We start from the raw sequence: 26,501 nt of genomic DNA on the forward strand, positions 1-26,501 counted from the left end.
GGGGTCAGCTGATGCTGAGGTCAGGGTCAGGCCAGAAGCACATATTGCCTGGGCATTACCATGCCCTAATGCAGGAGGAGGTCCTGGACCCATTCCAGGGCACTGCAGCAGGGATGAGTACAAACTGACAACTTTGTCCTCACCCACTGCCCAATTATGGGTCACCATTGAGAAGGGGACCTGTGCTTGGAGGTGGCATGTTCATTCTGGGTAGGGGAAACCTGGGCCTCCTTATGGAGAAAAGGAAATTCAGAAGCCAGCAGCAGCAGCAGCTATGTGACTTAGACTCCAGGTGTAGTCTCCTTTCTAACATGTAGCCCAGCCTGCAGAGGCATAACCAAGGCAAGAATCCCAGACTGAAAGGGAAGCCTATGATTCTGTCACTCTGAACTAGTAGAGCTTTCCACCGTACCCAGTGTTCCCAAGAAAGCAGCAACAGGACCAACCTAAGTATTCCCTCCAGAGGTGTGGCAGAGCCTAGCCCTAACATCAGGTTCGAAGTCAGGAAGTAACCTGGAAGGATGGGCAACAAAAAAAGAATGCCAGTGAAAGGGCTGTTGCAGTGGCAGGGAAGATCAAGATATAAACCCCGAAGAAGAAAATTATTACAAAACATCTACAAGCAAAGCTTCAGAGAAACAGTTTGGGCAAAAATTTAACTAGAATTCCTGAAAGAAACGAATCAGGAATTTTAAAAAAGGAATTAAAAATGTTTTCATGAATGAAATGAGAGCGCTTGAGGAAAAAAATGAAAAAATAGAAGAATTCACCAATCACCTCCTGGGGGAAAAAAAACAAAGTGAAAACTCCCAAGACTGTCATAGTCAAAATTCAGAGTTTTCAAGTCAAAGAAAAAATACTACAAGCAGACAGAAAGAAAGCATTTAGGTACCAAGGAGCCAAAGTCGGGATCAAACATGATTTAGTTAGCAGCCACCTCTATAAAGAAGCAGAGAGCTTGGAATACAATATTCCAGATAGTGAAGGATGTGGACTTACACCCAAGAATTACCCAGCAAAACTGATACAGTGATACCAGGGAGAATGGACCTTTAATGGAATAGAGGACTTCCAAGAATTTCTGATGAAAAGACCAGAGCCGAAACTTTGAAAATCAAACACAGAAGCAAAGAGAAATATAAAAAGGTGAACTTGAGTAAATCATGATAAAAGACTAGACAGTGATCAACTACTTACATGCACATATTCCCATTCCCTTACATTCACATATAGCCCTCTGAACCCTATCACATTAGAAGGTGTCCACTTAGACAAGGCTTGGGAGTGGTCCTTTTTTGTCTTGATGATTTCTTTTGTTTTTGTGAGACAATCGGGGTTAAGTGACTTGCCTAAGTGAAACAGCTAGTAAGCATCACGTGTCTGAGGCTGGATTTGAACTCAGGTCCTCCTGACTCCAGGGCCAGTGCTCTGTCCACTGCACCACCTAGCTGCCCCTTGTCTTGATGATCTTAAGAATAGAGGGAAAGGAAGGTATGGGAAAATTATCTCACATAATCAGGGAGTTCAAGTGGACATCAGTACTAACAAGGAGAGTGGGTGGGGGAAATGGCTGACGTTTTTACCTTACTCTCATCTGAACTGATCAGAAGAAGAAAGAATGTACATACACACAGTTTGATACAGAAGTACATTTCACTCAGTAAGAAAATAGGGTTAAGTAAGGGAAAAATTAGAGGGAGGATAGATTAAGAGAGGGATTAGTTTTAAGCAAAACAAATTAAGGATATACAAAAATATTTATAGCTGTTTGAGGCAACAAAGAATGAGAATCTAAAGGAGTGCTCATAATTGGGAGGTGACTGAAAAAGGTATGGTATATAAGTGTGATGGAATGCTGTAGTGCTGTTATCAGCGTAATGACTAACCATGATTCCAGAGGATTAATGATGAAATATGCCACCTACCTCCTGGTAGAGAGGACTCAGAAGTCATAATGAAATGAAATTAGAAATTTGTTTTGATTGACTATACATACTCTTAATTGGTTTTGTTTTTCTTCTATTCTCAATTGGAGTTGAGGAAAGGTTGTTGGTCGGGGGAGGTTGAGAAGGTAGATTTTGGCTGATTAAACATATTTTTAACAATTAAAAAAAGTCACAATAGCACACAAGGCCATTAGACTGGACAGTTCATTTGACAGATCATTGATAATTTTGGACAGAGTGGTTTCGATTACATGAAGTCAGAAGCCAAACTATATAGAGGTAAAAAAGAGATTCAATAGAAAGGAAGTTGAGGCCTTCTCAAGTAGTTTAACCTCAAAAGGGAGAAAACATATGAGACAATTATCTAGTAGGAATGGATGGATGAATAGGGTTTTTTTTTAGTTATGTTTTGTTTTTGAGGTTTTGGAAGACATGGCCATATTTGTAGGCAGTAGAAAAGAAGCTAATAGATAAGGAGAAAATGGAGATAAATGGGGGAATGAGTGGAATGAGAGAGAGCAGTCTGCTGGAGAAGATGGAATAGTTGGAATGGGATCACTTGTATATGTAGAAAGGTTTGCCTTGGTAAGGATAAGGGCCATCTCTTCACGTGAAAGAAGGGTAAAGGATAGTAATATAAAGTAGTATGTATGCTTTTTTTTTAATCACAGCCCCTCCAACATTCTCTATTTCTATCTATTATCAATTTGCTGTATGTGAGATAAAGCTTTTAATTTGAACTCTCTTTTTAGTGACTTGGAGAAGCTTTTCATATGGTTGTTTATCATTTGCATTTTTCTTTTGAGAACTATTCATATCCTTTCACCATCTAACTACTAGAGAATGTCTCCTGGTCTTATGTATTTGTCTTGATTTCCAGTATATCTTGGATATTGACTTGAGTCAAAAATTTGATGCAAAGGTTTGATTTTTTTTTTCTTGTTAACACTTTCTCTTATTGTAGTTGCATTAATTCTGTAGCCTTTTACAAATGGGTTTGTATTTTAACTGCTGGGTCTCTGGTTGGCAGAATGGACAAGTGTTTGTAGCTTAAGGCATTTTCTGGGCTCTTTTGGCTATCTCATTGTGGCAACTGCTTTATCAAGGCCATTATTTTCCCTGTTTAAAATGTTCACTTTTAAACGTCAACTGCTTATTGTAACCAGTCAGGTTGACAGTTTTGTTAATTGCTAATGTTCTTATCTTTAACCTTTGTTATAATTTGATGTTGGTTTTGACCTTTGCTCTAACTTGCTGATAGTTTAACTGTTCATCAAAGCTTAATCTGATGTAATTCCTACATTGCTAGGCATTTTCCCCCCCATTTGTTATATATAACATTTATACAAGCACTTTTAAAAATCATCTAATCCAACCTCCTCTAATGAGGAAACCAAGACCCAGAGAGTTTCACTGATTTGACCAAACTAATCCAGGTAATAAGTAATAGAGTTGGGTTTCAACTGAGGTGCATGACTCCAAATCTAGGACTTTTAAAAAATTGTACTATGCTGCCTCTGTCTTATTAGTAGTCTTTTTGCTTACGTTTATCATAAGCACTGTAAGACAAAATGACCAAGTATTCCATGTGTGGTAGGAGTGACACCTGTTTTATGTAGACTGGGCTGGTTTCCCTTTAAAGGGCTTGGAGAGGCCATTCTCATGCTCATCGTTGATTTAGATCCCTTGTCATTAAAGGGCAAGACTATGAGGACTTTGTTTCAAAGGCTTTAGCAGAATTCTAACTATCCTGTTCTGAAGGAATGCTTTTCTGACCTCCTGGTCCTGATTGCTGCAGTTAACTGTAAAGGTGTTAAGGAGTGATCTTTTATTTAAGTTAGCATCCTTTTTAAATTTAGGAATTGCATCTTTATTTAAGTGAAGTTGCTTTAATTGCATTTTATGGTCCATGGTCCTCATTGCAACATAATCCTGAGACTGAATTACTGGACCTAGCCTGAGTAAGACCTGGGCCAGAATACTGTGATATGATCTAAGTCCCTTCCCACTCTCACAGAGCCAGATACAAGTAACAAAGGAGTTTAAGAATACTTGAAATTAACTGCAGATGTCCAGAGAAATCTGTCCCAATCTGACCACCCATTGTTGCCATTGTTCATGGCAATGAAGACTTCTCTATACACACCTGCCTGGTCCCCCCCCCCAGGAAGATGAGAACTTAGTATGAATTCTGGGTTCTGAGAAGTGACTATAAGTGGCTCCTTCAGTCAAAAAAAGCTTAAAGCAAAATATAGGCCCAGTTCACACTAGCCAAAAACCAGCCCTTCCTGTCAGTCTCCCCTCATTCAGTTAGAGTTCTCCGCTCCTCTGCAAGGAGGATCTTCAGCAGTTAAGCCCCCATAAACAGAATGAAGAGATAAGTGGAATAGATAGTCTAGCACAGAAACTAGAAAATCCTAACATAGTCATGGATGCAATGTTTAAAAAAAAAAAGAATGGAAGAAACAGCTAAAAAAATCATAAAACATTAGAATTCAAAGAAATATTAGAGCTATTACATTTCAGTTATTAGAAACAGCAGTTTTCTCTTATTCTTCCAATGCCCATGAATGCCCCAGTCCATACACAGCTTGTCTTCTTTGTTCCTTCATTAACTCTTAGAGATAGACTTTTCTCCCCCCTTTCAGGATAGAAGCACTTGAACACAAATTAGTCCATTAAACTTTTTTTTAATCTTTCTTTTCTTTATCTGTTGTATTTACTTTCAAAGTCTCTGTCCCACTGTTTTTCTCAACAGGAATGCATGACAGCCATCATTTCTTTTAATGATTCATTTTTTCCTTTTGTGGGAATATATTCAATTTTATAAGTTACGATTCTTGGTTACTGACCAATTTCCTCTGTCTTTTGATATATTATATCCTAATCTTATCTTGTTCATAGTTCATGTGTAATCTCCTAGTCACTTAGAATTTTTTTTCTTTAACCTGGGAGATCTGGAGCTTGGCAACCAAATTTCTGAGTGTGTTATTTTTGGCGTGTGCAGTTGTGCCTGTTGTCTATAAATCTTTACTCTGTCCTTTGGTCCCAAACTTCAGGGCAATTTTCTTTTATGATTTTTTTGGAATAGGCTGTCCAAGATTTTGTCCAAAAGGTCTTACATGATCTTTTTTCCCTGTTCTGTTTTCCAGGTCAGTTTTTGATAGCAGTGTCATATATTCTTCCAACTGTTGTATTTTCTTCATTTTTTAATGGGGGAAGTGAAGAATCTCTTGAACTACTGTACCCTTATCTGGGCAAAGCAGAGTAAAATTTATCTTCAGTTTCTCCTTAACTACTAACTGGAATTGATTGACACAGTATATAAGCCAAGAGTCATTATCCTATAGGTAAATGGTCAAAGGATAGTGAACAGTTTTCAGAAGAAATACAGATGAAATCAGTGAAATAGATATAAATCATTAATAATTGAAATGAAAATGAAAGTACATGAACTTTTGCCAGAAACAGAAATAGTACTGGGGGCTGTGGAAGGACTGTCACATTAATCCTTTGTTGGCATAGTTGTGAATTGATTCAGCTATTCTGGAAAACAATTGGAAACTATATGATGTCACTAAAGTACTCATATCCTTTGATCCAGCAATCCCAGTATAAGGCATATACTCCAAGGAAGCCAGTGACAAAAAGACCTCATATTCAGTTCAACACTGACAGACTATTTATTCATAACATCATTCTTTGTGGCGGGGGGAAAAAGCCAGAAGGTGTTTATGTTGGGGAATGGCGGAACAGATTATGGTAAATGAATGTAATAGAATTATTCTGTTGCAAAAAAAACTAAATGAAGAATTTTAGAGAAATTTTAGAAGCCTGATAGGAACTGCTGCAGAGCAAAGTAAGCAGAACCAAGAACTCAAGATACATCGTAACTACAGTGATATAAAGAAATATAGCATTTTAAAATTTCAGAACTCAGATCATTGCAAGGAGTGGTAATAAAACAGACCTTATAATAAGGAGTGAAAGTTAACAGGTGAGGAGTGAGGTGTGTGCTATTAGATGTGGTTCATCTCTTCGTTCTTTGTGTAACCATTAAGAGAGAGTGCTCTTGGTGGGAGGGAGGAGGGTAGTGGTGTATGGGAAATAGCAGCAATGCTTTAAAAAGCACATCTGTGAAACACACAAAAGAACAGTGAACTTCCTCCTGTTCAGTTGCAATGTTTTTATCTTCTGGTTTTGTTTACCACAAGAACATAAAGATTAATATGCTTTAGGTCCTGTAATAGTATGTTGATTGACTGTTCATTAAAGAAACAGCATTTAATGTTTATAGACAGTCAAAAAGCTTCCGTTCTTAGCACCTTCTTCCCTTTTTTCTGCTTCTCCCATCACTGCAGAAGTGGAAGGGTATTGTTCCTCTTTTGTTGTTGTTTCATGGTTTTGCATTCAAAGAATGAGTCACTTAATACCTAGCCTAGATTGGGCTTGTACTCAAAGCCTTTCCAGCATGGTAGAGCCTATAAGAGCATATTCTCTGCTGGCATGGGCTTCAAGAAGCTAGAGTCATCTCCATGCTGTAATGAAGCATTAGAGTAGAACTTTGGGGAGGAATGATTCAGAAGAGCAGACCATTCTGTGTTGATGTCTTATTCAGTATCATTAATGCTTTAAAAGTGGGATTCTTTATAGTTTTTAGCTTTTTCCATTTATAAGTGCATCTGAAAACCTTAGCATGATACTTCTAAACAATTTTGAGTGTTTTCATCTAATTTTAGACTTATACCATAGTTTCCATTAATATTGGAATTATTTATCTACTCTTAAAAATAATATCACATAATGGTACAGCAGAAAGGGCACTGGGTATGAACTCAGAGAACTTGAGTTTGAATCCTCTTTCTGCCATTTTTACTAGGACAATCCTGGGGGAGGCATCTTATCTCTTTGGGCCTTAGTTTCTTCATCTATTACATGAAGGGGTTGGACTAAATGACCTTTGACACTTCCTGCCTGAATGATGTTGGGCAAGTCCCAGCTTCCCTAGTCATTTTTCTCATCTGTAAAATGATTTTAACCAGATGGTCTCTGAGATTTCTTCCAATTCTGGGTAGATGATCCTGTGACCTCTAAGGGTCCCTTCCTACTCTAAGTCTAGGATAATTCTATAAAACTTTAAGTGGTATTCTTGAATCAGTTTTCATTAGAAAACTTTTGACATGTTTGGCGAATTGAAGTTTTAAGTTATTATATGTTGAAGATAATATGAAAATCTTATTTTGAAGTAATTTTATATATATATATGTACATACACATATATATATGTACACACACACACACACACACACACACACACACACACATTCTTAGTATGTCTTCTTTGTTATTTAGGCTTTTCTCTGCACTGAGTTTTCCCATTGTCAGTATCACTCAGAACCAGTAATTTATCCTGGTATGTCGAATACATCAAGTTGTTCTGGCACTGGAATATATCCTTGCTGTAACCAGAAGGTTCTTCGGTTTGATCCTACCCAGATTGCAAAGGTAAATTTTCAATGTGGCTTTTGTTCCCTTAGCAAAACTTGAAAACTTACTAATTCTAAGTGAAAATTTTTGTCATAAAATTGAGGACTCTGGGTCAGATAAACTTGAGCTTTCATTCAGATTCATCGTGTTTGATTTTTATTGATAGAACTTACTGATTCATCAAAAATTTGATGAGGTTGTAAAAGTTACCTGCTTGACTAGGAAAATTTACATTCAGTTTTTCATGTTAAAGATCTCTTTATGAGAACTTGCAAAATGATGCTCCAATTTCAAATTCCTTGGTCAATAACAATAATAATAACTTGCAAGTCTAAAACCTTATGATTTACAAAAAGCACATATAATCTCATTTTATCCTCACCACAACCCTATGAAGAAGGTAGTTTTGAAAGGAAAATTCTTCATTTGGGCTTTCACCCTGATTAACAAGGCAAAATTCAGGACAATGAAAATTAAAAGGAGTTTTGTTATAAGTACATAAAGGTAGCAACACTTTGATGGGCTGATCACAGATGATCAGCTATGGCTTCAAAGTGGGGCCAGCTTCTATAGGTTATTTTTTATATTACATTATTATTTTATAAGTCATTAAGACAATTCAGATGGGGCAGTGCCAACAAAAGAGGTTGGGCTCTTGCATCTTAGTTCCTCCCCAAGATACTAAGAAAGTGACAGTTTCCACATGGGGCAAAAAAGGTCATAGGTAAGGGGTGACTCGACTGTGTCACAGATATCAGGGGCCTGGATGACACCTCCCCCACTACTGATTGACAAGCAGGACTGGGAACAATGTGTCAATCAATATAAACTTCAGTAGTAATATAAATGTTACATTAATGCCTTTCTTTTTAACCAGGCCTGTGGTTTCTTTATGGAAGCTTCCCAAGAAGGAACTTCCTCTACCAGTGCAGACCTTCCAAGGTACCTTCTCGGCCACTTAGAGAGCTGCTCAGAGGACTGAGAAGCCAAATTAGTTATCCAGGGTCACACATCCAGTATGTCAGAGCTAGGTCTTGAGCCCAAGGCTAGTTTTTCATCCAGTATGCCATCCCATTTTACAAATGAGAAAATAGAGAGGTTAAATGATTTACCCAAAGTCGTAGTAAGTGACAGAATCAGAATTCAAACCTAAATCCTCCGGTTTTCATATTCCATGGTTCTAGCAATACATGGCATACTTCCTTTTTATTTATGTAGAATATCTCCAAGGAAGGACTGTCTGGGGATAAAGGAATAACCTGTTGGACTGCTCGATTTCCTGATTCTCTCATTCCATATGTGGGGAAAATAGCTTTTTTTTATCAGACTACCTTAAAATTTTAAACAAATTAGCACTGTTTTGTCAAGCCCAAAGATGTTGCATCATCAATTCATGACTACTGCATTGTCTATTTTCCTGAGATTTATTATGATGATCAGTTCATTACTTTGTGTTTATGGGGGTTTTTTTCTGTTTTAACTTTGTATATCTTTTGTGTAGACATGTAATTTGTAGAAAAATAATGTTCTTCATTGTATGGTGAAAATCGTTACCTCTTGGTTGACTCTTTGGTTCTTCTGTTAGTCCCATTTTAGTGCTTTATTTCTTGTATTATTAAGCTTTGTGGCAAGTCTAATTATCAGCTTTATGGACAGTGTTAGGAGTGAAGTGATTTCTTGAGACAAATGTATAATCTAAATACATTGATTCAAATAGGTAATGTACCCTCTGCAAAGAAGTGGCACATCATGGGATGGAATCAAACAGTAATCTGTAGAGCAGACATTTCTGTAACAATCTGATCTGATGTCTCTTATGTAACAGGGTTGTAAAGTGAGGGACCATATGATTGGTTTATGTGATCGAGGTGAAGGTGGGGATTTGCTAACCTGTTCATCTTCTAAAATACTGGATGATCTCCTCATGCACAGAGATGTTATTGTTGTACCTTTTCCTAACGACATAATTAGGTAAGAAAAGACTCCACCAAGGTGAAATTCTCCAATCTTTATTATTATCTTTTTTTTTTAAGGCAGTGGGGTTAAGTGACTTGCCCAGGGTCACACAGCTAGTAAGTGTTATGTGTCTGAGGCCAGATTTGAACTCAGGTCCTCCTGAATCCAGAGCCGGTGCTCTATCCACTGCTCCACCTAGCTGCCCCCGAAGTTCTCCAATCTTTGAATTGTCTTTTGTATGTGTTTTTTTAATTGTTTAAGCCCTTTATTTAAATGCTTGAGTTAAAAACACTAGGAAAGAAGCTTGGTTAATGTCAGCATTCCAGAAATAGTATCTTACTGAAATTACAACTGGATTAGAGAATTTAATATATAATTGCTGCTGCTAAAATTATAAGGTGCTCCAAAAATAGTAACAACCCCAATAGCCCACTTTTCTCTCTGGCAGACATAGGGGGAAGAGGATTTAAATGTCCTTTAGAATGGGCAACCCCTATTATGCAAATCACTAAATTGAGTAGAAAATACAACTTTGAGGTGATAGACTTTATACTCAAGAAATAGTGTATTTCTCCTATATTGTTAGGCAGATGACCCCACATAAATATGAAGCACCAGTAAACTTAAAGAATTATTCAATTTAAATTTGATAAAATGTAAAGTTATCAGGGTTTTCTGTTATATCAAGAATATTCTATCTTCTTTAAAGTGATTATGGAATTGGCTTGTTTGATGACAAGGGCCTAGACTGTGATGGTCTGCTAGAGCCAAATACACCTTGGGGCCCCAAAACTGGAGAGATCAATGCTGTGAGTGAATCCTTTTTTCATACTTTGTTCAGATTTTTATAATGTAATCTATAGCAAGTTGTTTGACCTTCATTTTACTCTAAAATTTTTTTTCTATGTTTTCTTCCAAATTTGAGAATTTTAGAACTTGAAAAATGTAATTCTATCCTTTGGTTTTCTGTTGGTTAAGTTAGAAACAAACAAACGTTCTTTTCACTTATAAGAAGTGAATTGTTATATGTTGGATTCTTTTAACCTTTTGTACATGGGTGCCTTTAATTTTTACAAACTAAAAACTAAGCTAGTGAAGCCACCCTGATCTGTTACACACACACACATACACACACACACGCTTTAATGTAGAGTTTTGTATGTTTTATACCACTATACCAGTAAGACTGCAAGTCCCATGAAGACCTTCACTAGCTTCCATCCCCTCATAATTTTACCATATCCTCATGACTTCTACCTTTTTCTAGTCATGCCCTATTATTAGCTTTTTTTCCCCACTTTGAATTGTCTGCTTCATATGGGCTCCCATTGCTCATACTTCTGAATTCATATTCAGACCTCAAATATATACAAATAATCAGGGGACCTTTAGCCATACTATAATTCTAAGCTTAAACTATAAAGATTTTCTTATTCATATGCTTATTTCAACAAATAATTAGGTAACATGCATGATTTTAAAGCCTGATCCTTTAATTTATAATAAAATTCTTAGAGTGTTCTTGGGTAAACTGGGTCTGTAAGTTTAAATCATTTTCTGTAATTCTGCAATAGGGGAGACAAAATTTAAATTGTACTATAATCAGGTTAGAAGTATAGCTATTAATTTGGTGTTTTTCTGCCTTCCTTACAGTTCTTATCCTTGAAAAATTGGACTCTGCAACTGGTAATTGACTATATTTATGTTTCCTGAGTTCCTTAGAAGAAGAAAAAAAGAATTTAACTGAATCTTAGCCAATTTTTATTTCAGAAATTTTAGTGAATTGATCTTTTAGCTTAATTTGTAGCTGTTAGAGTGAGAAATTTGTGTTTATTGTACTTGGCAATATTTTCTTAGAGTGGCGATATCCACCATGCTGTTTGACATGTCTGGTTTAATGGTACCATCATCTTTTCTAAGCCTTTCATCATTACTATATTAACATTTTTTAAAAATTAAATGAAATTTAAAGTATCTTCTATATTTTAAATTTAAAACATTTAAACTTGTAATAGTTTACACACCAAAATAGTATATAGGTTTAGAAGAGCTAGAGCAGACTCTAACTAAAGGGAATGCCTAAAACAAAGAGGTAGCATGTGATCAATGGCCATATTGCAGGAAATATGAGACTTCTAATGCCAGGAATCATTATTTTGGTTTTTACATAAGAGAGTTAGGCTTTCAGTTTGGAATCAAAGCTCCCTCAAATCAAGAGAGAGCTATTTCTTTTTTTTCTTTTTCTTTTTCTTTTTTTTTTTTTTTTTGGCTAGGCAGTGGGGTTAAGTGACTTGCCCAGGGTCACACAGCTAGTAAGTGTTATGTGTCTGAGGTCAGATTTGAACTCAGGTCCTCCTGAATCCAGGGCCAGTGCTCTATCCACTTTGCCACTAGCTGCCCCTAAGAGAAAGTTATTTGATATCTGTTTTTTCTTTAGATTGTAGCAGTTACTGTGGGGGAAAACAAATGTACGATGTGATTCCTGTGCCCTAAATATGGAAATTCCTGGTCCAGCAATTGCTGAAGACCATATCTCTTTCTTTATTCTCATTTGATGTATTCTTCCAAAATAAATGTTGCATTGTAATTCATGCTATTTTCTGCTTTGAGAGCAATGTGCTAGAAACAAGATCATCTCTTTATAATTAAAAAGCAGAGAATTTTATTTCACAAGTTTTTTTTTTAATTCAGAAACAACAATCATTATTTTCAGAAGAGGATGAATATACCACTGGATCTGAAGTTACTGAAGATGAGGTTGGGGATGAGGAAGAAGTAACTAAAAAGCAAGGTATAACCTATATTAAAAACAAGTATCAGTATTCACAGCTGCCTTTAAAATTTACTTTGACAAACCTTTATTAAACGTTATGTCCAAAGCACTTTGCTTGGCATGAGGGAAGGTACAAAGTTTAATGAAGATTTTCCTTGCCTGGTAAAGCTTACTGTCAGGGAGGGTTTTAAGAGTGCAAATGGATTGTGTGACAAATACACAAATAACCTTCCTTCATTTTTTTCCAAGGATCTCTGATGGCATCTTGGTGGGTACTCCTTTCAGAATGAGGTCACATATATTTGTATTCTTTCTCTCTACATCTTGTAAATCAGACCCCCATCAGAGATATTTTATACATAGATACTTTTTCTCCAACTTGACAGCTTCCCTTCTTATCCCAGTTGTACTAATTTTGTTCATGAAAAAGCTTTGCATTTTCATGTAACCAAAATTATCTTTTTATCTTTTATCTTTGATGATTATTTCTGGCCCTTGTTTGGTTAAGAAATTCCTATCCAGCCATGGTGATAAAAGGTCTCTGATCTAGTTCTCTTCTAATTTTTTTTAATGCTGTGACCTTTAATATTCTGCTTATTTATATCCCTTTTGAGCTTATTATGGAATAGGATGAGAGGTAATGGTCTCAACCTAATTTCTCACAATCTGCTTTCTAGTTTCATAAAGTTACCCATGTAACTTAGTGTTCTGTGGCTTATTAAACCCTGGGTTATTGAGTTAAATTGTTTCTGATTCTCTCTTGTCTAGTTTGCTTTTTTGATTTACTTTTTTGTTTTCAACCAGTACCATTTGGTTTTAGTTATCATTTCTTTAGAATATTATGCATGGTCTGGAAGTGCTGTTCCTCCTTCATTCTTACTGTTTTCATTATTTCCTATGAGCTTCTAGACCTTTTTTGTTCTTTCAAATGAAGTCTGTTACTATTTTATCTAGCTCTCTAAAATATTCCCTTGGTAGTTTGATATCGCACCAAGCTTATATGTAGTTAGGGAGTGTCACTTTTTATTATACTAATAAGCCCAGCTTTTGGCATCATTCTTCTCCGGGCAGTGCTTCGTGGTTGCAAATTCTGTGGCACCATGGTTACTGAAAGATTTCACTTCCCATTGTCCTAAAACCAAAAGACACAGGATAACCAGAAATCAACAATAGCAGATTAACAACAAGTTTATGACTTAATAACATTTTTATTTACAGGAAAAAAAGAGAAGCCAAAGAAGTTCACCAAACAGCCAAAAAAACAGATGTCTTCACCATGTGTTCAAAAGAAAGAAAAATCATCAGATAAGGTAATTTTAAGTTTTAAGATTAATTTAGTGGTTGTCTAGATCACTTGAACATTTAGATCATTTGAATAAAGGGCATGAGGACAGTCAGGTCAGTCAAACATCAGGGATTCATTAGACACCTGCTATAAACATAAACACTGTGCTCAGGCCCCAGGGATATTGGGAAAGACCGCTTGCACATGTGGCCATATATAAGTTGTCTGTAAAACAGGAAAGAAGTCATTGGAGGGAGGAGGCACTAGCAGTGGGGGATCAGGAAATGCTTCAGGTATTTCAGAGGAGGGCAGGAATAGCCTTGTAAAATGGGCTAGAGCAAGTCTGTTTCCCCCATGACAGCAGGAATTCCAAAGATGTATGTAGTTTATCATGCGACATAATCATCCTCCGCACAGGGTAAATGTTACAGGTATGAAAATGTTGGTATGGTTAAGACTAAGTTTATGTATCAGAGATAATTATTTTTAACACTAATTTGCGGCTAAATCAGCAAATATGTTACAGTTGGGCCTAAGTATCATCATTGGGTTGTCTTCATTTTTTTGTTTTGTTTTGTTTTGTTTTTAGTCAACTTCCAGAGATGCCTCTCCATTCATGTAAGTACAGCCTTTGCATCCTTTCTTATATGTGCATGTATTTTTTATAATCTGCATATGTATATGAATATACACGTACATACATACACACGTATACATACACACAGACGCACATTCAAATAAAAAAGGCATGGAACCTGATTTTTTTCTTTTTTTCGATAGTGTGAGTATACAGAGGAACAAATGGGATGCGTCCAGGTCATTGAGGTTCAATCAGGATGCTCAGAGAGAAGAGGGTAAGACATACTAATGTGATTAACACATTTGTATATACATAAGAGAGAGGGGTATTTTCTTTAATGTTCACAAACAGGAGTTTCTTAGAAACTTAGCATTGGAAGCGCTTATCAGTGATCTAGACAAGCACCTCATTTTGCAGATGAGGAGACTGATTTTAGGGCATTTGAAGTGACTTCCTCTAAGATCATGCTGCTGCCAAGGGATGGTGACAGCAACAGTGAAGCCAGGTCCAATGCAGATCTCTTAGTCTAAAGATTGCTAAGAGCAGCATCGTAATGACTGAGCTTCCATAAGAGTGAGGATACCCTTTTTGTTCCTACTAACCCGACAAAGAATAACAAACCTACTTTGTAAGTCTTTTCCAGGCTCCTACATATGCTACTATAGTATGTGTCCTTTTTAGGCATCTGCTTTTATAATAGAAAGGGGTGTATGTGTGTATAATTCTTTCCAAACTGGAAGGTTTTTGTTTGCATTATAGTAGTGATAAACAAAGGGACTAAACTATGTAAGAAAATATTCTTGCAGGCTGGGTTTTTTATGTGGTCCTTGACCTATGGTCACCTTACATCATTAATATGTGGTTCAGTAGCCCTTTCAGTAAAAGAAAATACCACTTAGACATAAAATTGTTATAATTCATCTGAATTGTATTTCTGTGTTGACTGCACATTTATGTATGTAGTGCCAAATTTGATTATAGTCTTATTGACTAAAAGGGGACGTAATTATTCCAAACGTTTTTGGCTGTATTGAATTATAAACCTATAAGGACTAAAGAGACTGATCCAAATTATCAGAGTGAGGGAATCAAGTAGATCCTGCTGGGTACTTACGCATCCCACCAAAAAAACACCAAAGAGAAACACTGAAGGGAAGAAAAATTACTTTTGAAAGCACACAAGAAAATAAAAACCAAAGTAAAACAAAGAGAACCAGTACAGTTTTTTTTAACTACTACAAGAACAAGTTAGTTAAAACATCAGAAACACACACGGAAAAATAAGCTGCAAGAAATATACCAAGAGATGTTCTCATGTGGCTAAACCACGCATTCAACCTACTCTTTTCCATCTTAATTCTGGGCCCCTCTCGTTATCCATCCAGGGGATGGGTCCATCCAGGATGTACCGACTTCTGGACCAGCTAGCTCTGTGGGTTGTCCCTGCAGCTGAATCTCATGGTCCCGGCGATGATCATTACTCCTCAACCTTATTTTTCCACTGTAGAGACCAGATTGTAGGTAGACCAGAATAACTGTCAGGAACAGCAGTGGACTAGAAAACCCAGGAAAGAACAGGATACTAGCATTACTAGATAACAAAGTGTACTGTACAGAAACAGTCTTTTTATATTTAATATTTTTAAACTGTCTGGTATAGAAAGAATAGAGAACCCAGAAGTAGAGCCCAGTGAATAAAAAAGATAAGTATTTATGCCCAGTGCTAAGTACAGTGCCTGGCCATATTAAATGCTTAATAATTGCTGTGTCTATCTAAACCCATTCTCAAAACACAGTGAGAAATAGACTCATTCATTAAAACTGCATAGCTCATTGGCAAATGAAAAACAATAGATTTTGAGGCATACCTAATACCATAGACTGTAATAATCTCTAACTAGTCCAGTAAGCTAAATATTATTTTTCCCAAATCATTAAAAATCTAGAAGAAAAAGTTTGTATATGTTTCCACTTTGGAGAAGTTGGATAAAGTAAACATATCAGATAAAGATCTAGTTACAGAATTATAAGGAAATTATACATATCCAACTAGTATATGCTTCCCAGTGTGGCAGTGGTCAAAAGACATAAAAAATTTACAAAAAGGAAATGGAAATTTAAAATACTATCTTGCACCTCCTAGAGGGGCCAAAATATATTTTTTTAAAAAGAGCAAATTCAGTGCTCAGCAGACTATCAGGGAACAGACATTCTTCTTAATATGTTTTTGGTGAAACTTCAAACTAGCATACAATCTTTGAAAAGACTCTTGTAATGATCCTAACAAGGTTCAGTAGAAAGGATGCTGGGTTTGGAGTCAGAGGGACTGTGTTTGAGTCCTGACACCTTCTACTTACTGCCTGGGTGACCCTGGGCAGGTCATTAGCCTAATCCTCAGTCTCCTCCTCTGTGTGACAAGAGTATTGGACTTAGTAACCCCTGAGTTCTCTCCTAGCTCTGTATAACATATAACTGTTCTTCTATAATAATGCTTGAAACACTTCTTCACTTGTGTTCCCCTAGAAAAGCTACCCCAGATTCCAAACTCTGTTTGTTTACTTTTGCTAACCAGATGATACATTTGTTTGAGATAGGTGGGGACAGGACAGGCAATGGACTTGTGATTTCACTGACATGGGGCACTCCCCCATGAGAAAACACCTTCTACAAATGCAGGTTGTCTCCTTCTCTGCAACTTAGGTCTTATAGAGTTGCCCAAATCAATCACTGAGATTGTAAGTGACTTGCTCGGGATCACATAGAAAGTATGTGTCACAGGTGAGGTATCTTTGGGATATCTGAAGTTGTCCAACTTCAAAGAGATTATTTGTATTTTTTAGTGTCAGGCCAGCCCAATACAAATCGTTTCATCTAGCTGTGGTAAGGAGTGGATCCTTTTGATTTTACCTAGATTAAACTTGTACTCCTGGAGTAGAACCCAAAGCCGCACCACCACACCCCCCTGTATGCCCACCAAAAAAACCTGTTTATATTAACTGTGTGTTTTCTTAGTTTGTAGCTACCTATTAAACACCAGAAAATCCATGAAGAAGTGATTTTGCAACTTGATACCTTAGTCCTACAAAAACATGTTTACTGAGGAATATTTCCAAATGTAAATTCATAAAGTCTTGATTTTTAGGGTCTTCAGGTAGCAGCTTCCTCACAAGTAAGCAGGTTTTATTGTTTATTATGTTCAGATCAGCGCCGGATGTCTGAAATAACAGGGCACCTAATAAAAATGCGACTAGGTGATGTGGATCGAGTCAAGTCGAAGGAAGGAAAGGAAGTGAGAATTACACTTTAGTATCCTTTTCTGAGTTTGAGTATGCCTTCGTTTTGATTTTATTTGTTTTCACCTTGGAAAGTCAAAAGTGTTTCCTGTATAATTGGTTTTGTAGACAAGTATGAAAGCACACAGAGGTAATTAACCACTTGTGAGCTTTACATGCAAGGGTATATGTGTGTTTCTGTTCCTGTTATAGGTTCTTAATTCCTATTTGACACTACTGGCTGTGTACTATGTGACTTTCCTGAAAATGTAATATTAGTTATTGGTTTTGATTAATGGCATCCATGTGGATAATTAGTGGTTGTTGATAGTTTGTAATTTACGTTAGCTATAGCAGTGTTAACATCTGTTATCCTCTAGATCTTTAGTTTAAAAATAAATGTTCAAAACTCAAAAATGGACCCACTAATAAGCATAGCAATTATTACAACCAACGTAGAATAGCTTCATAATTTAATTTATTTACTTTGCAGTTTGCGGGTGGTATTTATTCTAGGCTTGAAGCTCAAATCAAGGCCTCAACTCCAGTCACTACACGACAGAGCAGCACAGAGAAAAACACAAGGTAAATCAGAACCTGAATTAGTGTTCAGGAGAACACTTAATCTTGAAATTGCATTTTAGTTCAAATTGCATGAATAAGATAGGAAGAAGTCCTTACCTTTTGTCCAGAGTATGTTAAACTTCATATCAGAAAATTAAATGACTAAAGGGGTAATGCCTATATTGTTTTTCAAGACTTCGGCACTTTACGAAGCAGTTCCAGAACTGTTTAAATCTTTGACAAAGACTGACAAAATGTCAGAATGATAACTTTTTAGCTACAGTAGGGTGTCACAAAAGTCTTAGTGCCATTTTAAGCTATTGAGAGTTTAAAATCTCACTGAGACCATTGGAACACTGAATGGTTTAATGCAGCTTTGTTTTGAGCTAAGCGCTAGTGTCAAGACAGTGTGGGATCCCAGCTCTGCCACATGTTACCTGGGTGACCTACCTCATCTCTAAGATGAGGGGTTGGATTAAATGACCTTGAGAGTCTGTTCTAACTCTAAATTCGTGATGGTACCAAGTGGTGCTCTTGGTGTGTACTGTTCCCTAAGCAAAGCCATGATTTCATCAGACAAGCTTCATTCTCCCTCCATTGACACAGATCAGAAACAGTCAACATCTTAGCAGAAAGTCTCATGAGGTGCCATGGCCTACAAGAAATTCAAAACCAAATGGCTAATGTTTGATGATAAGCCTCTTTGAATTTACCTAGTATCATAGATTAAGAGTTGGAAGTCTTCCTCTTAGAGTTCACCTGTGTAGCCCCCTTGTTTTTGTGTGTTTTTTTTTTTTGACTAGGCAGTGGGATTAAGCAACTTGCTCAGGGTCATACAGCTAGTAAGTGTCAAGTATCTGAGGCCAGATTTGAACTTAGATCCTTCTGACTTCAGGGCCGGTACTATATCCGCTGCGCCACCTAGTTGCCCCTACCCCCTCATTTTTTATAGATAAGGACACTGAAAAGCCCAGAGAGATTAATTGAATTGCCCAACATCACAAAAGTAGTCAGTAATTTCTCTGGATGAGATTTGAATTAAGGTTCCCCGATTTCAGATCCAGCATTCTACCCTGTTCCTAAGTTGATCCCTGGTCCTGACCTTTTCCATCTCTGACATAACCATTATTAAGAGCCCAGAATGACACGCTGGAGTAGAACTTTAGTGGAGGAATGTATACTAGTAAAATGTAAATTTATGTGAGTCTGTACCTTTTAACTAGTAACAACTATCCAATGATTTAGAATAAATTCAAACCTTGATTTTAATTTCCATTTGTTTATTTTTGTATTTTAACCTAGGTCTAAAAGTCGTTTTGGTCAAAACCGTCCTGTGTAAGACACCTCAGGAAAGATCTCAAATAGCAGAAGGCAGTGCAGACATCTGAAATTGTTTGTTTTTTGAAGATATTTGGAAGGCTGCCGTCTTAATTTTTTAAGTGACTTATCTGTTGAATACTACAAGCTACATTAATCACATTACTAAGAAGAATGAATGCAGATCCAGTTAGATCTTGTAAAAAAAATGAAATTTGTAAATATGCAACTTCTTAAATTTAATCTGCTTTTTAATAAGTTATGCTATGTAGAAGATATTTATTTATAAATTTGCACAATTTTAAAACTTCTAATATTTGAGAACCCTAATTTATTTCTTTGAAAGGAAAGAGGCCTAAATTCTAAGTTTTTTCTTGGTGAGTTTTTTTTTTTAAGACATTAAAAAATGACTGAAATACATAGCTGGCAGTGTTACCATGCATGTGCATTAACTAGTATTATATCATTTCAATTAATACAGCTTGGGATGCCATATTGGTCTTCAGTATGTGCAGTGTAATTCCCAGTGATGTTATGTAGGTTTGCATGAGTCTCTAGGGAGCAATAAAGACCCCAAGATTGCAGTGTTTAAGACTTGAAGGTAAGGTAACTTTTTTGTATTGTTGGGCAGGATTCATTTTTCCATAAATCCATAAAATTTTGCATAAAAATGAAAATGTTTACTATAAGCTCATTTTTTTCTTCCACTTTCTAAACAAATGTTTTTACATTTGCTCTATGGCCTGAAAGTGCAGATAATTGCCTGGTTCCTTCTCTGTTACTAGTGTCATTCTGAATCTGATAGAATAGCTATTAGTCTTTGGCCACTAAATCATTTCCATTTGGTGAAGCACCCTGAGTATACAAGGGTCCCAAATTTAAAATATTTATTTTACAGCCATTAAAATAGTTCACATTTCACAGTGAGATTACTGATTGCTTTAGAGCTGTCTAGAGAGACAGATGTTTGTGTATATTTGGTAGGGACACAAGTGTGTCCTCAAAAGAAATCACAATAAAATTATATCCTGCAGATCATGTTTTAATTTTTCTAGCCAAGCAGAAAGAGTGCTCAGGGAAAATTAGTTCCAAACCATAAGCACATAGTAAATGATGTGTTTGGAAATTACTTTTGCTTAAATCTCTGGAAAAAAAAAACCTCCTTAAAATGCACTATCTGTATTTTTCAGCCTTTATGTCATTTATAATTAAAATTATTCAAAGTATTTAAATTAAAAAGCAGATTTAGATATGTGAGGGCAGCAGCTTTTAATTGACGTGTTAAGTGTTGCACTCAGTTTACACATAGCGAAATCACTATTCCAAATAAGTATTCAAGTATTCTTCCTAGTTTACTTAAAGGATTTTGCAGCTACATTTTATTTTCTCTCTGAAAATAAGTATGGCTTTGCCAAAGTCTTTGTTTCCTATTCAGAAATTTTATTCTATTTTATGTTTTTAAAAATAGATCATAAGTTTTTCAAAGAGAGTGGTTTACTATATAATATCTGTTCAGTATTAGTTTTGGTATAGTTTACTATATTTTTGCCTGACAAAGGGATTGAGGTTTTTTCATGTAAACTTTGTTTTAAGACTCACAGTGATAATAGGAAAACGTTCTTTCTCAATTTACTGACATGAAAAGAGTAAGCTGCTTCTCTCCTGGAGGGGACTGGACCACTGGATTGGTTTTTTGTTTGTAATTGTGCCATTTTTACATGCCAGAGTATTTCAGAATTTGATTCTCTTCAAGATGTGCTTTTTATTTTTGTTAATGTCTGTACTACATAGCATAAATACAATTAATGTTTTAATAAAACTGCATTAATAACATTTTCTTTGCCAAACATACCCTGCATTAACTTTGAGTTCCCAGCTCTTTAACCAAAATAAATGTTAATGAAAAATTGCTTAATGAATTCGATAATTAAGTTGTTTAAATAGTCTGTTCTTCTGAATCATTCATTCTTTCTCCCCCATAATATAGATAAGCAGCAACATACTCTATAATTTGATTTATACATGGTTTTTATTATAAGGAGATTTTTATATCTTAAATCAAGTCAGCATTTATTGAGCATGCCATATATCAGGCATTGTGCTCAGAGGTCACCAAGAAAACAAATATAAGCAAAAAGAAAGATAATCCCTGCCCGCAAGGAGTTTACAGTCTTATGGGAGAAGACAGCATACAAAAGAAAGCTGAAGGCTTCATGAAGAAGTCCAGGCTCTCTCAAAATGGAGGTTCTTGGAGAAACTCAAAATTAGAAGAGGGGGCCATAGGAGCAGAGGGGTCTTCCCAGGTGAGAAGGCCACAAGAAGAAGTTTCTTGGAGGATAAGAAGGCTGCTAGGCCAGCATGGAACAGTCCAGAGAGGGACAGGAATGAGAATCAAAACCCTGAAAGGAGTGACTGGTAACAATATGACGGGAACATTTATATGTGATTTCATCAGTATAGGTGTTCTCATGCCTTAGTAGACAGTCTCATTTGCTTGCTGTAGCTAGAAAAGAATGTCACCTGGTTGTGAGCCTTCTGCTGATGAGCCTCTCAAAAACCAAAGAGTAAACAGTAAACACTTTAAACAGTAAACCTGCAGCCCATTCCCTGGCTTTAATTCAAAGTCTTTCCACATTGGTGGGACCTGCTAGAGCTCACGCTCCACGGCCACAGCCTTTTGAGAATCCAGCATGACCCCTGTGCCAACAAGACAGCAAAGTAGGCTCTGAATGGAAAACAGCAATACTTCAGGGGGTTAATGCTGCAGAAAATACTGGTCAGCTAGGAAGCAATAATTCTGCACTTTTCAGCAAGATTACTCCATGGAGAGGCAGAGCCAAAGTGGCAGAGTATGAGAAAAGAAGCGTAACCAAGCCATACCCCACAATGCCACACAGATCTAGAACCTAGTTGGGGTTGGCAAATCAAGAAAAAGTTTTTCCAGCCCAGGTTAGTGCATGGAGACAGAAGGGTCTAGGGGCAGTGATTTTGGAGTTTAGCCAAGAACAGCCTCACAAAATATTCCAGCACAGGGTCAAAAAGCAGACAAAAACCCTGCACCAGGGCCAGAAGAGGTCTCAGACCTATTTAGCAGAAAGTCAACCTAGTGCCAGAAACAGGAAAATGTGCCAGATGTCAGCTTTGTCACACCACCCAGTTCCAGGTCAATGATCCGAGGTGGACATGGAGGGAACCTGCCCATAGGGGTGGCAGTATGCGTTAAGGGCCCTCAACTGTGTGCTGAGCAAGGAGCAAGTTAAGAAGCAAAAGACGTCTTTATGGCTGTGACACCAGGAGCTGAGCAGTCTCAGTTCTCGCTTCCAGCCCAGTCTGAAGCCTATAGTGGAATGACAAAAGCAGGGATCATAAACCAGACAGGAGCCTGCAATGCTGTCACTTTAGAGCTGCACAGCTTTTGAACTAGTAGATGAGTGCTCCAGCACTCTACTGGAACTTCAACTTAGGAGGATTGCTCCCAAAGCCAAGTCAGAAAGTTGCAGAGCTAAGATCAGGAGTGAAGCAATCACTTTGCTTTGGATCAGAACACTTTGAGAGCACTACTAGCTTATGGAGCCCAAATCTGAGCTGTGCCAGAGATCCTGGAATACCATAACATTCAATATCCCCATCAAGAAAGTGGCAGTAGGCCCCAGGAGAACACAAGCTTAGCCCAGACATTCCCTCCAAAAGTTTACAGAGCCCAACCCTAACATAAGACCTGAAGGAGGGAAGGAAGAAAAAGATTAGAAAAATGAGAAAACAAATATTCCCACCATTAAAAAGCTATGGTGATTACAGACACTGAAGATAAAAAAAAGAGAGAGAGAATGACTCAAAAACATCTACAAGCCAAGCTTCAAAGTAAAACACAGTTGAGCAAAAGTTCAACAAGAACGGGAAGAGATAAAGCAAGAGGTTTTTTTATTTCTTTTTTTTGTAAGTTAAATGAGTATACTAGAAGCTAAAATTGGAAAAGAAATGAGAAGTACAGAAGAAAGACTTGGAAAAAGGAATTAACAGCTTGTGGCATAACAGGTACAAAACCTTGCCTAGACAAATTCTCTGAAAAATAGGATGGACCAAATAGAAGATAATGACTACATTGGACAGCAAGAATTACTAAACCTAAGTTGAAAGGCTGAAAATAAAAAGGAAATGTAAGATAGCTCAGAAAAAAAAAACCAGGAAAACAAATAGTTTTAAGAATCAATGGACTACCTAAATGCCATAACCAAAACAACACAAAACAAATAAACAAAAACACTAGACATATTTTAAGAATTCTTTTAATTGCCCACATCTCTTAGAACTTGAGGGTAAAGTGGAAATAGAATCTGCCAGTTACTCCCTGGAAGGAAGGCTAAAATTAACTCTCGAGAACATCATAGCCAAAATCCAGCTTCCAGGTCAAAGGAAAACTGAAGGGAACCAAGAAGGATCCCAGTACCAAGGATCCACAGTCAAGATCACATACTGATTTGGGAGCCACAGCTAAAGAGCTTGGAAGATGATACTCCAAAAGGCAAAGTTCCTTACAACTAAGAACAATTTGCCCAGCAAAACTGAGTATAATCCTATGGGGGAAATGGGGGAGGGGGATGGAATTGTTATTGTCGGCCTTCTTTCTCGCAGAGGACCATGACATCAGGGAGCTGATGCCAGCAAGTAAATTGGATTTAAGTGAGGGTGGGCTATGCAGAATCACCAGCCTCACTTTCTTCTCCGGAGCCATCTGGATCCAGAGGACATCCAAACATTTCTAATAAAAAGACCAAAACTATATAAAACTTTGAAGTACAAACACAGGAGTAAAGGGAAACATAAAAAGGTAAATAGAAACAAACTACTATAAAGAAGTAAAAGAGGATAAGCTATTTGCATTCTAATTTGGAGAGATTTACAGAGGGCAGACAGGTTATATTATGATCATCTGAATGAAAAGGGAGGGGAAGAGAAATACAGTAGGAAGAAGAAATTGGAAGGATAGGGGAAACTGTCCCACATTAATTGGTGTGTCTATACAAATAAGGAAGGAGTGGGGGTAATACAGGTAATAGGAACTTCGCTCTCATCTGAACTGGTTTGGTCAAAGGAAAGAAGAATATACATACATGTGTAGAATATACATACATGTGTAGTTGACTACAGAAATGCATTTCACTTATTGGGGAAATTGAGGAAAGACAAAGGTAGAGATGAGGGAGAGAGTAGATTAAGGGATTAGCCCTAAACCAAACAAAGGACGTGCAAAAATATTTCTAGCTATTTAAGCCTCTTTCTAAAGTAGCAAAATATTGGAAATTGGAGGAGTGCCCATCCCTTTGGGAATGAAATGGCTGAAAAGTTATGGTATATAAGTATGACAGAATGTTAATATGCTGTAAGAAATCGTGAAGGGGATGGCTTCAGAGAAACCTGGGAAAACTTAAATGAACTGATGCAGAGTAAAGTGAGCAGAACCGGGAGAACAATTTATATAGTAACAATAAAAGGACAGACAACTTTGAAAGACTTAGAAACTAATCAATAATTAATGGCCAACAACAATTCTGAAGGACTAATGATAAAACATGCTATCCACCTTCTGAAAGAGGCGATATTGGACTCAGAATACAGATTGAGACTTTTTTGGAGTGTAGTCAAGGCAGAAATTTATTTTGATCATACATGTTATAGAGATTTTTTTCTTTTTAAGTGGGGTGGGAAGTGGGAGAAAACTATTACTCTATGTCATTGCTTTCCCCCTAAAATAGTTGGCCAAAAGAATGAAGTGTTTTGCCAAACATGAAACATCGGGAGTCACTTTTACTCATGGTGTTTCTTTTTTCCCTGGTCTTTAAAGAGATTGAGTTCTCCTGCTGGGGAGCAGAGGGCACTGACCCAAACTTCTTGTGTTGGGCGCCTAGGTCTTGGTCACTGGCTTTGTGTGCTGGGGCCTCTTAACATTGGCAATTGGAGGCTGTAGGGTTCTGGCAGCTTACCTGGTGTTGGGCTGGAATCAGCAAGGCTGAAACTCTAGGTTGCTTTCTTCAGCTCCTTTCAGATGAATGCTGCAGAGTGTTTATCTGCCTGGGACCCTTTGTAGTGCTGCTTCCCTTATTTTTTCTGAGGCACTGGGAGACCCTTTTGCTGTAAAATGCCGAGTCACCAGGGTCTCCTCCTGGTGTGCTAAAGTGGAGCTTTCTGTTGGCTAGCTGGGGCACCTCCCATTCAGTACTGCTCTCCTTACCCCAGGGTAAGAGGGGCCTTTCCCATTAATCCCTCAAGCTACCTGGGCTACTGCACTGCTGCTCCCAATCTTCCTTCTGGTTCAGCTGTTCCAGGATTTTTTCTGGGGTATTTTCTGGGCTTTCAGAGGTTGATAGGGGAGGATGAGAGCAACTACGTTTTTACTCTGCCATCTTGGCTCCCGGAACGGGAGTCACTTTTAAAAAGGAGAGTGAACATTTATCTTGCTAACCTTCTAATGAGCATTTCCACGAAGGACCAAGGGGAGTTTTTTTAATAATAAAATGGTACTGAATCCCTTTCCTTCTTGTTCCATTGTGTCTGACTCTTCCTGACCCCATTTTGGGTTTTCTTGACAAAGATGCTGGAGTGTTAATTTTATAGATAAGAAACTGAGGCAAACAAGGTTAAGTGACTTGCCCAGGGTCACACAGCTAGTAAATGTCTGAGGCTAGATTTGAACTGCACCACTTACTTAGCTGCCCAGTCCCTTTCCTAGCAGAGATTAATTTATCATCTAATTAACAAGTATTTACTGACCACCTGTGTTATAGCCAGCCTTTTTATTTCTCTCAGGAAAAGGTACTGACACTAAATTTCTGTGAGATCCTGCCCAGTTTTCACCCTTCTCTGAAGTTCTGAGAAATCTAACAGGTCAATAGTTAATAACAGTAAGGTAGCTGATAGCTCATCTTGTAGCTTGGCTTGTGTCAGGCTTTATTTATCCTGCTCAGGTATTGGGCCCTAAGAAACTGTTCTGTCTTCTTGGCATTAATGATTAAATGTTCATATGCCTTAGTCGTGCAGACAGAAAATGGAGACTGGCTAAATTTACTAAGGCTCTCTTTTTGAGGGAAAAGGCAGTAGTTCTTCCTTACTGTTGTATTATTTGCATCTGGAGACTTTCACCTATAGACGCTTGGTGAATATGTTTATCAGCCAATCAATAAACATTTACTAAGTGCCTACTGTGTGCCAGGCACTGTGATAAGTATTAATGATACAAAGAAAGGCAAAAAACTCACCACCCTCAATGAACTCACAGTCTAAGGAGGAAAGGCACATAAAAAGAAACAGAAAGGACAAGAGGGAA

General features: G+C 37.2%; 1 protein-coding gene across 1 annotated transcript in view; it reads left to right on the forward strand.

The window, feature by feature from the left end:
- SANBR (SANT and BTB domain regulator of CSR) overlaps positions 1 to 21,126 on the forward strand; it is a 64,772-nt gene extending 43,646 nt beyond the window's left edge. The window contains 11 exon segments of the mRNA XM_020985496.2: positions 7,299 to 7,451; positions 9,259 to 9,404; positions 10,099 to 10,198; positions 11,043 to 11,075; positions 12,081 to 12,180; positions 13,381 to 13,472; positions 14,037 to 14,065; positions 14,228 to 14,301; positions 17,228 to 17,316; positions 17,793 to 17,884; positions 19,166 to 21,126. Of these exon segments, the coding sequence (XP_020841155.1) occupies positions 7,299 to 7,451; positions 9,259 to 9,404; positions 10,099 to 10,198; positions 11,043 to 11,075; positions 12,081 to 12,180; positions 13,381 to 13,472; positions 14,037 to 14,065; positions 14,228 to 14,301; positions 17,228 to 17,316; positions 17,793 to 17,884; positions 19,166 to 19,202 (945 nt within the window). The 3' untranslated portion in view covers positions 19,203 to 21,126.
- The last annotated feature ends 5,375 nt before the right edge of the window (positions 21,127 to 26,501 follow it).

The sequence above is a fragment of the Phascolarctos cinereus genome, unplaced genomic scaffold, assembly GCF_003287225.1.
Source record: "Phascolarctos cinereus isolate Bilbo 61053 unplaced genomic scaffold, phaCin_HiC Scaffold_2;HRSCAF=192, whole genome shotgun sequence".
In the NCBI taxonomy this organism is placed as follows: Eukaryota; Metazoa; Chordata; class Mammalia; order Diprotodontia; family Phascolarctidae; genus Phascolarctos; species Phascolarctos cinereus.